The sequence below is a fragment of the Natator depressus genome, chromosome 15 (assembly GCF_965152275.1).
Source record: "Natator depressus isolate rNatDep1 chromosome 15, rNatDep2.hap1, whole genome shotgun sequence".
Classification (NCBI taxonomy): Eukaryota; Metazoa; Chordata; order Testudines; family Cheloniidae; genus Natator; species Natator depressus.
Window position 1 is genome coordinate 32,889,519 of NC_134248.1, and position 13,873 is coordinate 32,903,391.

At 40.4% G+C, this 13,873-nt stretch overlaps 1 protein-coding gene across 2 annotated transcripts in view; it reads right to left on the minus strand.

The window, feature by feature from the left end:
- Positions 1-890: 890 nt before the first annotated feature.
- The window catches only part of KREMEN1 (kringle containing transmembrane protein 1), a 57,544-nt gene continuing 44,561 nt past the window's right edge, over positions 891-13,873 (minus strand). For both annotated transcript variants that reach the window (XM_074972366.1, XM_074972365.1), the window contains 4 exons: positions 11,891-12,223; positions 9,749-9,907; positions 8,599-8,683; positions 891-2,611 (listed from right to left, as the gene is read on the minus strand). In XM_074972366.1, the coding sequence (XP_074828467.1) occupies positions 2,449-2,611; positions 8,599-8,683; positions 9,749-9,907; positions 11,891-12,223 (740 nt within the window). In that variant the 3' untranslated portion in view covers positions 891-2,448. The remainder of the gene's footprint in view (positions 2,612-8,598; positions 8,684-9,748; positions 9,908-11,890; positions 12,224-13,873) is intronic.

Consider the following 13,873-nt stretch of genomic DNA (forward strand, 5'->3'; position numbering starts at 1 on the left):
AACAAGATACTTTCTCCAACACTGCAGGGTATGAAGACAGCTGGACTTGTGTAATCCCCTCTCCTGGATCAAAAAGATTGGAGTGAGAACACTCTTGGCCTTGATATTGTTGGCAAGAACATTCAAAACCACCTTTAACTGAAAGCAGCAGCTGTCACTTGTCTTGGCCTCAATTTTGCTTTGTTTGTGTAGACTTCCTGAGGTGTTGGTGTTTGTCTCCAGTGTTTCTCTTCCTCATTCTGTTGCCTAACTGGAGCTTTTCTTCACTTTGATTACTCACATTTATATGCTGTCACCTCTGAATGGAGACAAAATCCAGCTGTCCCACCACTTCCTTGTGTAGTCCTGTAGTCTGGAATGCACAGCAAGGCAGCTTGATTTAGCCTTGGGGTAAGGATTGGCTGCCACTATCCTAATCCTGGCCTCATGATTGCTGGGAAGTATGTTGTGCACTTGAAATATGATGTTGAGGTCACAATAGAAACAGGTGCAAAAGCTGGAAGCATCAAAGCGTCCCCTGTGCAGGGAAGTGAAGCCTGCTGTCCAGACACTAGCATAGGAATGTGGGGGAGGCTCAGGCCCTGAGCTGTGGAAACTACTGCTGTTTTTTCAGCTGCTCTCATTGCAGCAACTTCCTTTTTAAATGGCATACGAGTTGCTGAAGCATTTATAATGAGTAAACCCACAGAACACTCCAGATTAAACACACCCTACCAACACTCATGTCGCAGTGCAAGTGTCCCAGAGGTTACAGATGGACACATACATTCAGGCATCATGAGGACAGCGGGTTTGTCTCTCTGTCACATACATTTCTACTTGGTCACCTCTCTCACCCACACATACACATGCCACCCCCACCCCCGGCCCCCAAACCGCTGCCTGGGAGCATTTCATGGTTACACATCTCTCACCCACAAACATGTCCCCACCACGGTACCCTGGGATTCGGGTTCTAGACACGTGTATGAACATCCCAGGGATTACAGGGCTCTCCTAAATTCACAGCTTTCTAAGCATATGTGTGTGTGTGTGTGTGTGTGTGTGTGTGTGTGTGTGCGCACACGTGTGTGCGTGAATCATAGAATCATAGAATATCAGGGTTGGAAGGGACCTCAGGAGGTCATCTAGTCCAACCCCCTGCTCAAAGCAGGACCGATCCCCGAGTAAATCATCCCAGCCAGGGCTTTGTCAAGCCTGACCTTAAAAACTTCTAGGGAAGGAGATTCCACCACCTCCCTAGGTAAGCATGTATCAAAGACGTGCTTATACTAGCATTCGCTATTTCTGTGTCGCTGCCATATTAGATTTTTGGCAATTGTCTCCCCTACAGGAGAGGCCAAGATAGTTCATGTTCAGGACTTCTGAGATACATTTGCACACTCTGCTGCCCCTTACTGGTGGATTTTGGTGGTGTGATTGACTGTGCTTATATCCCTGGCTGTTCCTGTTCCTTCCAGCCTTCTCGTCAGTTGATACTGATAATGCCATGCAGTCATTTACCAACTATTACAGCTCCATTGTGTCATCCCCACCTTTTGCCACTGTCAGTGATATCTTTAACTTTTGTTGTAGGGAATCTTGATTGCCAGCCTTACCATCTGAAGCTCGCTGGCTTAACAGTTTGACTGAAAAGGTCATTGCTTTGTTAGGCAGCCCTATGTTCACATCCAGACTCGATGCAGGGCATAAGAATGGTATAGGTTTGTCATGACATGTCTCTTGCTACTACAAGTGACCTCTTAGAAAACACTTAGTAGGCATTGTGGCTCGGACACACAAACTTTAAACTTTAAACATCCCATGTCGACTCTGAACCAATGAGCACCACCTATTTAATTTGTTTGTAGCTCAGGCTTTGTTGAGCATTTTTCTCCCAATTTTACCTTTAAGACCTGATTGGTTCTCTATATTTGTACTTCTGAAAAGAGGCCATCCAAAAATAGCAGAACATTGGCTATGAGGCAGATACCTTCTCAAAGTCTGTGACTCCCTCACCTTTGTACATTGCCAGCTAGAAACATCTACAGCAGAGGCAACTCAGCACATGTTGCTGCAGCAGCTGAAAAGATGGTGTCATTTATATTTGTGCTTAAAATGACCTAAACTATTACAGCAGTCAAAGCAGACCCAAAGTCCTGATCTCCACAGGGTTCTCACATTCATCTCATTTTGTGGGTGTGCAGGACACCTACTGTTTTAGAGATTCTGTTTCTATTTTAAGCGAAGTGGTTTAAGACCATAATTAGAAGGATGAGAGCTGACAAGCTCTAGATACTTCAAAATGGTTATAGCAGCTGGTTTTCCCATGTCTGGTGTGCACCATGGAACTCCAGAAACGTTCTGTCCAGATCCTTTGGAAAACAAGGAGAAGATAGAGAAAAAAGATTATCCCCAATACACTTTGAACTGCAGCAGAATAATGTGTCTCATGGAGTGACTGTCACTTTAGTGTCCCACAAGGAGGTTGCAATCATCTTGTTGGCTCTTAAATTTTTTCTTGAAGATGGAGATGGAGGTGGATGGCTTGTAAAAAATACTCCAGATCTCTCCTGCAGTAGTTGCTTGGTGAGAATCCCCTATCTCAGCTGAAGAAGGTGCCTGATGAGATCTAAGAAACAGTTATTTTACAATTATAGTCTTAATAACATGCTAAATTGTTTGGCGAGCTGCTATTTATTTTATTACCACTATTATATTATTTGTATTACAGTATGTCTGCAGGCCCCAGATAAGACTGGGGCAGCATTATGCTAGGCACTCTACACCACATAATAAGAAACCATCCCTGCCCCATATGGTTTACAATCTAAATAAACTAGACAGAACAGGATGAGAGGCGAAACAGAAGGCACAAAGAAGTGATATGAAAAGGTCACACCAAGTCATTGGCAGAGCTGGGAAAAGAACCCAGATTTTCTGAGTCCTAAGCCAATGCTTTGTCCACTTGACCATGCTGCATTATTACTAAACAACAATCTGAAGTATAATTAAAGCACCATTAAAACAACACTATAAAATTGCTAAAAGACTAGCTATTTTGGGAGTATTTAAAAATGGGGAGAGGGTTCTGTTCAGGAGCTAATCAATGTTAGTAACGAAAATGCCTCTTAAAAAAAATGTGTTTACAGATCTTTTCTGGAATGTAGAATAAATTCTACATGCCATGAGCTGCCACAGCCAAAGTGCAGTCATCCAGTGATCCATGTGCAAAAGTAGAACGCCTATCAATAAGGTGTCAGAGCGCTAATACCTCAGGATGAGGCTCAGGTAGGAAGTCACATATTCAAGGCATTAAAGGCTAACCATGCAAACTTAAAACATCAATCTGCCACTTTACAGGCAGATAATGTAAAAAGGGTAGTACATTGTGATCCTCGGTGCTCCAATCTGTTTTTTGTACTAGCTGCAAGTTGTAGTGAACCCTAACAAAAGGTAAATTAAAACAATTGTGCCTCATTGGCACAAGGACAGGTGTTGCTTTTGCAAAGTGATGATGAGAGCACATAAAGCAAACTGCAATTGAAAAATTTTCATGTTGCTTCTGAGACACATAGGACTTTCTTATTTTAATACAGCCAAATACAAGGTCATATATCTCGGAACAAAAGATGTAGGACATATTTACGGGATGGTGGGTCCATAAAGAACATTGGAGTTATGGTAAACGACCAGTTAAAAATACTCTCAGTATGATACTTGTGACTAAAAAAGTTACCATGAGTTTTGACTGTATAAACAGAGGAATATCAAATGGGAGTAGGGAAGGGATAACATCGCTTCATGGTTTGGTAAGACCGCAACTGGAATTCTGTGTTTAGTTCTGGTTGCTACACATTGAAAAAGGATGTTGAAAAATTGGAGAAGATTCAACGAAGTGCTACAGGATTGATCTGAGCTCTGGAAAAACACACATTATGGTGAGAAAGTTAAGATCAATCTGTTTTGCTCACTGAAGAGAAGTTTAAGAGGTGACTTGATTGCAATCTATTTCTACCCACATATGTAGAATGTATCAGACAGTGGAGGCCTCTTTAACCTAGCTGACATAAGCATAAAAAGGACCAATGGCTGAAATTTGAGCCTAGAAAAATTAAAACTAGAAATAAGGTGCACATTTTTAACCAAAAGGGTAATTAACAATCACAGCAGATTAACCGGGTATGTGGCAAACCCTTGCTCACTTGAAGTCTGCAGCTCAAGACCAGATGTCTTTCTAAAAGGTATATTCTAGTTAAGCCATAAATTATAGACTTGAAGCAGGAATTAATGGACAAAATTCTATGGCCTGTGTTCTTCAGGAGGACAGACTAGATGATTGTAATAGTTTCTTTTAGGCATAAAAAAAATCTTTGCATCAATCCTGATTGGTGGTCAGAAATAATAACCATGTTCTCAGCCTGGTGCACTAATGGTTTTCATGCCTCTGTTGCTAGTGAGAACACAAACAAAGAGCGCTCCTTCTTCTACTAATGACCACTACCCAGTAGGAAGACTTCAGTGATTCTGAAAAAAACTTGAGGATTGTGGTGGATAATCAGCTGAACATGATGATAATATAGTAGGGCACAGATTATCCAACAAGTTATTGAAATGCATTGGAGACAACTTTTATTATAGAAGGTAGAGAAAGAGACTAGAGGAGAGGATATTCTGCATTTAATTCTGACAAACAGGGAGGAACTAGTTAAGAACCTGAAAGTGGAAGACAGCTTGGATGAAGGTGACCATGAAATGATAGAGTTCAAGATTCTAAGGAATAATAGGAGGGAAAACAGCAGAATAAAGGCAATGGACTTGAAGGCAGACTTTAGCAAACTCAGACAATTGGTAGGTAAGATCCTGTGGGAAGCAAGTCTAAGGGAAAAAAGAGTTCAGGAGAGCTGGCAGTTTTTTAAAGAGACATTATTAAGGGCACAAGAGCAAATTATTCCAATGTGTAGGAAAGATAAGAAGTATGGTAAGAGGTCTCCCTGGCTTAGCCAAGAGATCTTCAATGACCTGAGACTCAAAAAAGAGTCATAGGTCAAATTACAAAAGATGAATATATTTTAAAAATCAACACAAGCATGTAAGAACAAAATTAGAAAGGCCAAGGCACAAAATGAGATTAAATAAACTAGGGATAAAAAATGGTTACAGAGCATTTTACAAATATGTGGGAAGCAAGAGGCAGACCAAGGATTGGGTAGGCCCATTACCAAATGAGGAGGGAAAGACAATAACAGATAATATAGCAATGGCCAAAGTATTAAATGCCTTTTTTGTATCCAGTTTTCACCAAAACTTGGGATCTGATGACTAACATAGAGAACAGTGTAAATGGCATAGAATCTGAGGCTAAAATAAGAAAAGAACAAGTTAAGAATGACTCAAAAAAGTTAGATGTCTTCACATCAGTAGGGTCTGATGAAATATGTCCTAGAATACTTAAGGAACTAACTGAAGAGATCTCTGAGCCATTAGTGATGATCTTTGAGAATGCTTGGAGGATGGGAGACATACCAGAGGGCTGGAAAAGGAACAAATATAGTACCTTTCTATAAAAAAGGGAATAAGAACAACCCAGGGAATTACAGACCAGTCAGCGTAACTTCGGTACCAGAAAGATAATGGAGAAAAGAATCAAAAAATCAACTTGTAAGCACTTAGAAGATAATAAGTAGCAGTCAACATGGATTTGTCAAGAACAAATCATATCAAACCAACCTAATATCCTTCTTTGACAGGGTAACAAGCCTTGTCAATAGGGGGAAGCAGTGGATGTGATATAGCTTGACTTTAGTAATGCTTTTGATACTGTCTCACATGACCTTCTCGTAAACATACAAGAAAAATACATCCTAAATGGAGCTACAATAAGGAGTATAGAACTGGCTGGAAAACTGTGCTCAGAGAGTAGTTATCATTGGCTCACAATCAAGCTAGAAGGCACATCAAGTGGGGTCCCACAGGGATCAGTCCTGAGTCCAGTTCTACTGAATATCTTCATAAATGATTTGGATAATGGCATATAGAGTATACTTATAAAGTTTGTGAATGATACTAATCTGGAAGGGATTGCAAATGCTTTGGAGGACAGGATTAAAATTCAAAATGATCTTGACAAACTGAAGAAATAGTCTGAATTAAATAGGATGAAATTCAATAAGGACAAATACAAAGTACTATACTTGGTTGGGCATAATCAACTGCACAGCTACAAAATAGATAATGACTACCTATGATGGAGTACTGCAGAAAAGGATATGGGGTCAACAACATAATCCTGTTGCAAAAAAAAAAAAAAAAAAAAAAAAAGAGTGAGACACAAGAAGTAATTATTTCACTCTACTCAGCACTGATAAGGCCTCATCTGGAATACTGTGTCCAATTCTGTGCACCACACTTCAGGAAAACGTGGGCAAATTACAGAGAGTCCAGAAGAGTGCAACAAAAATGATTAAAGGTCTAGAAAACATGACCTACAAGGAAAGATTGAAAAAAATTGGGCTTGTTTCATGCTGGAGAAGAGAAGACTGAGGGGAGACATTACAGTCTTCAAGTACATGAAAGGTTGTTATAAAGACAAGGGTGAAAATTGTTCTCCTTTGCTGCTGAGGACAAGACAAGTAGTAATGCGTTTAAATTGCAGCACCAGATTTAGTTTAGACATTAGGAAAAACTTCCTACCTGTCCAGTAATTAAGCAATGGATCAAATTACCAAGTGAGGTTGTGGAATTTCCATCACTGGAGGTTTTTTAAGAGCAGGTTAGACAAACACCTGTCAGGGAAGGTCTAGATAATACTTAGTTCTGCCTCAGTGCAGGGGATTGGACTAGATGACCAGTCCTACATTTCTATGATTCTATGAGCTCCAATGTGATGCTCTTGCCAAAAGAGATAATGCAATCCTGGGATGCATAAATTGGGAACCTCAAATAGGAGGAGGAAGGTTATTTCACCTCTGTATTTGATACTGGTGCAACCGCTGCTAGAAGGTTGTGTCCAGATCTGGTGCCGACCATTCAGGAAGGATGTTGGAAATACTTGAGAAGGGCTCAGAGAAGAGCCCTAAGAATGCTCAAAAGATTGGAAAACATGCCTTATAGTGAAAGACTCAAGGATCTCAATATATTGAGTTTATCAAAGAGAAGATTAAGGGGTGATTTGATTGCAGTGTATAAGTATCTACATAGGGAACAAATATTTAACAATGGACTCTTCAGTCTATCAAAGAAAGGTATAACACAATCCAATGGCTGGAAGTTGAAGTTTGACAAATTCAGAATGGAAATAAGGTGTATATTTTTAACAGTGAGAGTACTTAATCATTAACTGACACAATTTACCAAGGACACAATTTATCATGGTGGTGTCTGCCTTACTGACAATTTTTAAATCCAGATTGGATGTTTTCTCTAAAAGATCTACTCTAGGAATTATTTTGGAGCAGTTCTCTGGCCTGTGTTATGCTAGGGTCAGATGAGATGATCATAATGGTCCCTTCTGGCCTTAGAATCTATGAATGGCTGAAAGTTGAAGCCAGAAAAATTCAGACTGAAATAAGGTGTACATTTTTAACAGCGAGGGTAATTAATTGGAACAATTTATCAGCTGTGGTGCTGTCTCCCTCACTGGCAATTTTAAAAGCATGATATGCTCTAATTCATACACATATTAATTCAGAGAAGTTCTATGGCCTATGTTATACAGGGGTTCAGATTAGATTATCTCACAATGGCCCTGCTAGCCTTAAAATTGATGGCTCTGAGTATGCATTTATTAATATCTTTTGGCAGACATAAAATCTTTATTTAAAGTCTTCAAATGATGGAGAATCCGCACTGTCCCTAGATAGGTTGTTCTAATGGTTAATTACCCTCACTGTTATGGAATTAGACCTTATTTCTAGTCTGAATGTGTCTAGTTTCAGCTTCCAACTATTGGATTTTGTTTTGCCTTTTTCTGTTATATTTAAAGAGCTGTCTACTATCAGAAATGTCTTCCATGTGTAGGTAATTGTAGACTAAAATTAAGTCACCACTTAACCTTCTCCGTCAATTAGATAAAAAGATTTAGCATCTTAAATCTCTTGCTAACACAAATTTTCAAGACTTTGAATCACTTTTGTGGCTCTCTGCTGCTGAAAAATTGGAATGGGTAAAGAAGAGAGAAAGAATATAGACTAACTGATTCATCACTGACAGAATGGGCTGCTCTTTAACATTTCATTAATACTTTTTGCATTAAATATTAAAATAATCAGCCTTCCTCCCAACAATGCTGAAAATCTTTGTTTAATTTCTTCTCCTCTGTAATTTTAGTCTGTATGAGAATCCTCTCACTCCTGGTAACATGAATGTCCATCAAATAAAAACAAAAGGGATCGTCCAATTGCATATTTCATTCTACAAAGAGTGGAAAGGTAGAGATGTGCTTTATCTGGCAAGTGATTGAGGAGACACTGAAAATAACATATAACCCATGTTATTGAACATAACTAGTCACAGTATAAAAAGGTGAGAGCGGTTCCCTCCAGGACACAAAGAATTCCACATGTGGGCCTGAATCTGTATGTCCCACGTACACCCAGGAAAACTTAATCCTATACTTACTTCATTATGAAATGCAGAAGTATCTTTGCCAATATGGCTGAGACAGTTATGATGAGGAGAGCTGTGAGGCCATATACTGTCCACTCTGTGGAAAAGAAAAAGGCATATCTTCTAGCACATTAATTTGCTTATAGTTTTAAAATAGTGTATGTGCTTTCTGTTTTAACACACTTACTCTTGGACACTCAATTGAAAGCTTCCATTTCAACCAATGTTTAAATTAGAGCAACTGAAGCTGAAAGAGATCTTTTACATTCCAATCAGTCCATCCCCACTTGGCCAGTGCAAGATAGTTCGTGATAAAATTTCAAACTTCAGAGTAAATACCAGGAACTATTTCCTTACAGAGATTTTTAAAGCTGTGCAATTGTCCATCTTTGAAAAAGATGGAAGCACATTCCTAGGGAATTTTAAAAATAAACTGAACAAAGCTTATGGGAATGTACATAAACAATTCTCCATTTGCAAGGAGATTGGATGATCTCACATCAGTATTTGTCCTGTTCTCTTCCCATTGCAGATTCTGCTCAGTGTTTGATCTGTATTGTACTGTCCTGTTCTGTGTCATTGCATTCCTTCAGACTGTAGGCTGTTGGACATTGCACCAGATCCTTGACCCCCCTCTTTAGTTCCCTTTGTCATTTCAGCAGCACAAAGGGGATTCAAAGATGCCTTGAGGCAGCAGCTGAAGATTCTCTTAGTACAAACGAGTTCTAAACTAGTGCAGCCCAAGTGCCTCCTGATCTTTCCTCCACACTCAGGCTTGAGCATGTCATGGGTGGGACAATGTGGTGCAACATGCTCTGGCAAACCTGGCTGATAGAAGAGCTCCAAGGCAGGGTCTTGTATTTGAAAATGCAAGTTAGAGAAGCTCTGAGGCCCTCAGCAGTCTCAAGTATCAGGGTGGCACAGAGGTAGAGTAAAACCACCTAATGACCCTCTGGTTCTCCCCACGTGCATTTAGCACCACTTCGTGTCACTCTTAGTGATCTAGCCTACTCTTATTTGTTCAACGCACTGTACCATACAGTAAATGTACATCACTAATGCAGCACGCAGAGAATGACAAGAAAAAGTAAGCCATTTCATAATCTGTATGTCAGTGTATTTTCCCTGTTGTTTCTGCCCATCAATTCCCTTTGGATATTACCAGACATGATGCTTGGGGGATGACTCGGACTGGTTGTGATGACATAAAGTATCTTTGAAGACTGGGCTGCATTGATGCGGAGATTTGCTTGTTCAGTTATCACCTCAGTAAATTTCTGATTGACTGTAGTAATGTCCTGCTGTAGCTTTTCTTTGGTAGCTGAAAATACAAGAAGTTATACAAACAAGACCTTAATTTACTTATTTGGGCATAGTTTTTGACTTTGTATTTTATTACACAAGAACTGTGACTCTGTCTGTTTTAAACTGGGAACTTAGACAATTATTTAATGGCTGATGCTAGGAAAGTCTTATCAGTCACTAGGATGCAAACAACATGGATTTTCTGAATGTCAATTGTTAATTGAACTCTATTCAACCTAGACCAACATGTTTTCCTTCTAAAACCTTAGATGATAAATAGAGACATATATAAAGGAGAATGGGCCAGATTCTGGACCCAACCCATATACTCTGCAGCATATAAGGGCCATAAAAGGGCTGCAACAGCCCATGGGTAACTTTCTCCAGCACAGGAGCTATGTGAAGCTGGCATATGCAGCCTTGTGCCAGCCCCCTTTGCAGCACCAACTGTAGGGGGCTCCCCAAAGTAGGAGAGAGAGGGTAGCAATAAGCACTCAATGATACAGTCCTTCTGGGCTCTACAGAAGCCCATTAGCAGCTGTAGGGAAGCTACCATACATTAGAGCAGCCCTAGGTACCATACCAGCTCCCAGCACAGACAGACTCTCCTTCTAGACTGTGCCTCTCAGGAGGCACAACTCCAAATCTAGCCTAATAATTCCAGAGGGAGTTTCTCCAATAATCACATTGAAACACAGGTACATGAAAAAAACAAACTCTTTCCAGGTGCCTCCTTGGGTTATTGAATTGTTTTGAAGAAAAAGGCTCTGGCCAAGAAAAAGACAGGAAGATCCAGTTATTAGAATACTATCTCACGCTTGCTCCCTACGATACTGAAAAGGAGCCTCTTCTACCAGTGTATAAACTGAGACCAAGCAACAGGGAGTGTCAGAAAAAGGAGAGAGACCTTGCTTATCTTGAAGGATCAGAGAAAAGTAGCTGCACTGTGTCTCAGATGGATAATATACATTGTTTTGTAATTAGGACAACAGAATGGCTTCTCCAGATCTCAGGAGATGATGCTAAGGATTGCAGTTAAATATTCAGCGTTTTTTGTTTAGCATGTGTTTTCTTTTTTTACAACCTACTTGCTATTAAAAATCTAGCTTGCTTAGTGAATCTTAAAGTGGTGGCTCTAGTTAATCTGTTTTGGGGACAACACACTGCTTGAAGAGTTGAAGCATTCTATGATATTTCATTGCGGACTGATAAAATTAGTATGAGTGGCCATCTGGTTACTGGCTGTCACTGAGGAGAGAGACAGGGTCTATCTACAAGACATACAATTAGAAACTCCGAAGATACAAGAGATGTCTGTGTCTACACTATCATTTTCCAGAGGTGCTGGAATAATTTGTATAGTGGGGGTGCTAAGAGCCATTGAACCAAACTGTAAACAATTGAAGCCACTCTGAGCCAGCAGCTACCGCATTGCCTCCAGCACCCCTACTTCCGGCACCTATGCCTTTTTCCCTAAAATTGTCTTACACCAATCCAGCTTTGCTGGCATGAGCAATGGTGAGTGTTCTAGCGCAGACAAGACGAAAATGATCTGAGCAAGATGACTTGAATGTAATTGGTACAGTAACAGAATCCCAGGACACTTTCTGGCTGAGTGGAATATACAGGGAGTTAGAAAGCACTAAGGAAAAACAGAAGGTGCAGCTGGACTACTGGCACCATTTTATTTCAACTTTAGTCTTTCTTTCAGCCCCATCATATCAGGTGTGGGGGAGGAGGAACCAGGGGAATGGGGTTTTGGGTTAGCCCATAGTTATTTGAGAAACAGCTGAAGGGAAGACTACTAAATCAAGACAGAAGTTTGGGTGGGAGGCCTACCACCTGGAACTCTGACTACACTAAATGGAGGACCCTTAGATGTATGATATGAGTTAAAATATGTGTTTTCGCTGTGTCTGTAGGGCAAGTCTCTACGTGGCCTAAACACCTTAGAAAAATGGTCCATCAGGAGCTAGGTATGGAGCAGTTAGCCTCTTACCTCTGTACACGACAGCAAATCCCTGGGCCTGATTTATTTGATCTGAGAAAAAATACAAAATGACAAAATCCAAAGAGACATTAAAAGAGATGGGAGGCCGGTTCCTGCCATCAAAACGAGCCAGCACATGGTAGGTGTAGCCATCCAGCACCTCCACCATGTCTGTGGAGTCCTTGATGTCAAAGAGAGTGAAGTTGAACTGGATCTGAGATGCTCCTGGAATTTGTATGGTCCAGTAGCACACCCTGCCTGTGGCATAGGTGTCAGGGAAATCTGGAGAATAGATCACAGATGTTGGGGAGGTATAGTTCCCCCCACAGGCACCAATGAGGGCTGTGGGGAAAAAGAGAAGAAAAAGAATGAGTGAAAATCAAATTTGTATAGTCTGTACTTCCAGAGCATGTTTCATCTAAGAATAAATCTGATACACTACAAACTTCAAGAGCTCAATTGTGGCTTTAAGCTACAGATTTGCACTGGGGCAGGAGACGCTGGGAACCCCAGGAGATACTATGTCTCAGACCAGAGCAAGATGCTTATATGGGTACCTGGGAGCATGGTCACTGTGCTACCTTCTTCCAGGGTGCAATGTGCACTTCTTTCACAGGAGGCCAACTCCACGGATATGGTGCAAAAGTGGGGGGCCATCAACCTCTCTCATTTCTTTCAGAAAGCCTAATGCCAGTCTAGGCTGCAATTGTGCCTAGCTCTTGTGCACAACTGTAGCCAGCAATTTGTGCCCTCTCCTCCCTTGAGCATCCCTCCAGGGCTGGGGACAATCTGGTCATAATGAGCTAACCACTAAGCCTCACCAGTTCCCCTCTTACCCCTGTGAGGTCGGTACGTGTAATAATGACTCTTGCTTATGGGATATTTCTCCACTTCCCTATAATTAAAGCATTCTTAGCAGAGTTTTATCTTTTTTATGTAATTGTTTTAAAATTTCAAGTGTTTTGTTTTTGTACAATTAATAAGTAAGTCTGACACATGGATAAATGGAATCACTTGGCTAAGAATAATGCCCTATCACAGGATCCATTGCAAACACCTTATCCATGAAGCTGAAATGTTTCCAACATACCAACAAATGTTTTGTATGCAGTAATGCTTGAGGCTACTTTATCATCTTTTGTTCAATGCTACTCTGGTGCTCACTGCTATCATTTATGTAAACTAATACATCTGCTGGTACATGATTTTGTACAGAAAGAGTCCATGGACAGTGTATTGGCTGATTTCCAAAGATATCAATGCAGCACCTCTGATGTATACTGCTAGCATCAGTGCTTAATCATGATCTTTCTGGCTCTGATTTACGTTATTTCAAATGCCCTTTCTTGGGCTGTTGACAGACTTCTCAGCTCAGCCATTATGTCCCGATGCCAACTTGAAGATCAGGTATTATTGTCAGATTTTACATCAGGGATTAACCCTTTAGAACATGGAGTGGAGAGGAGACATAAAAATACATTTATGCAGAAAGTGGTGATGGTGAGTGGTGGCATATTCTAGGGTTGCCAACTTTGGTTGGATCAATTCCTGGAAATTTCATCACATGACAATCTTTAATGAAAAATTAATCTTTAATTCTTGGAGACTCCCGGACAATCCTGGAGGGTTGGCAACCCTAGCACAAGTACTTTTATTTTGTAGTACTTCTAAGAAATCAGACCTCTCAGACTAACACCAACAGCTTATATCACTTTGGAAAAAAAACCAGAAGATAAAATTTTTAAAATAGCTCAGTTATACTGTTCCAGCATTATTGTTGGTAACATTACTATCAGTTACACTAATTCTTTTAATGGTGTGTGTGTGTGTGTGTCTGTCTGTCTGTCTTCACATGTTTAAAGCCATGTATAAATAATTAATTTGCACAACCCCCCCGGGAGGCAGATATGTAAATAGTGTTATACTGCACCCTATTAATAAAATAGATCCTTACTGTCACCTTGGTCCCCTCTAACTCAACTCTAATCTGTG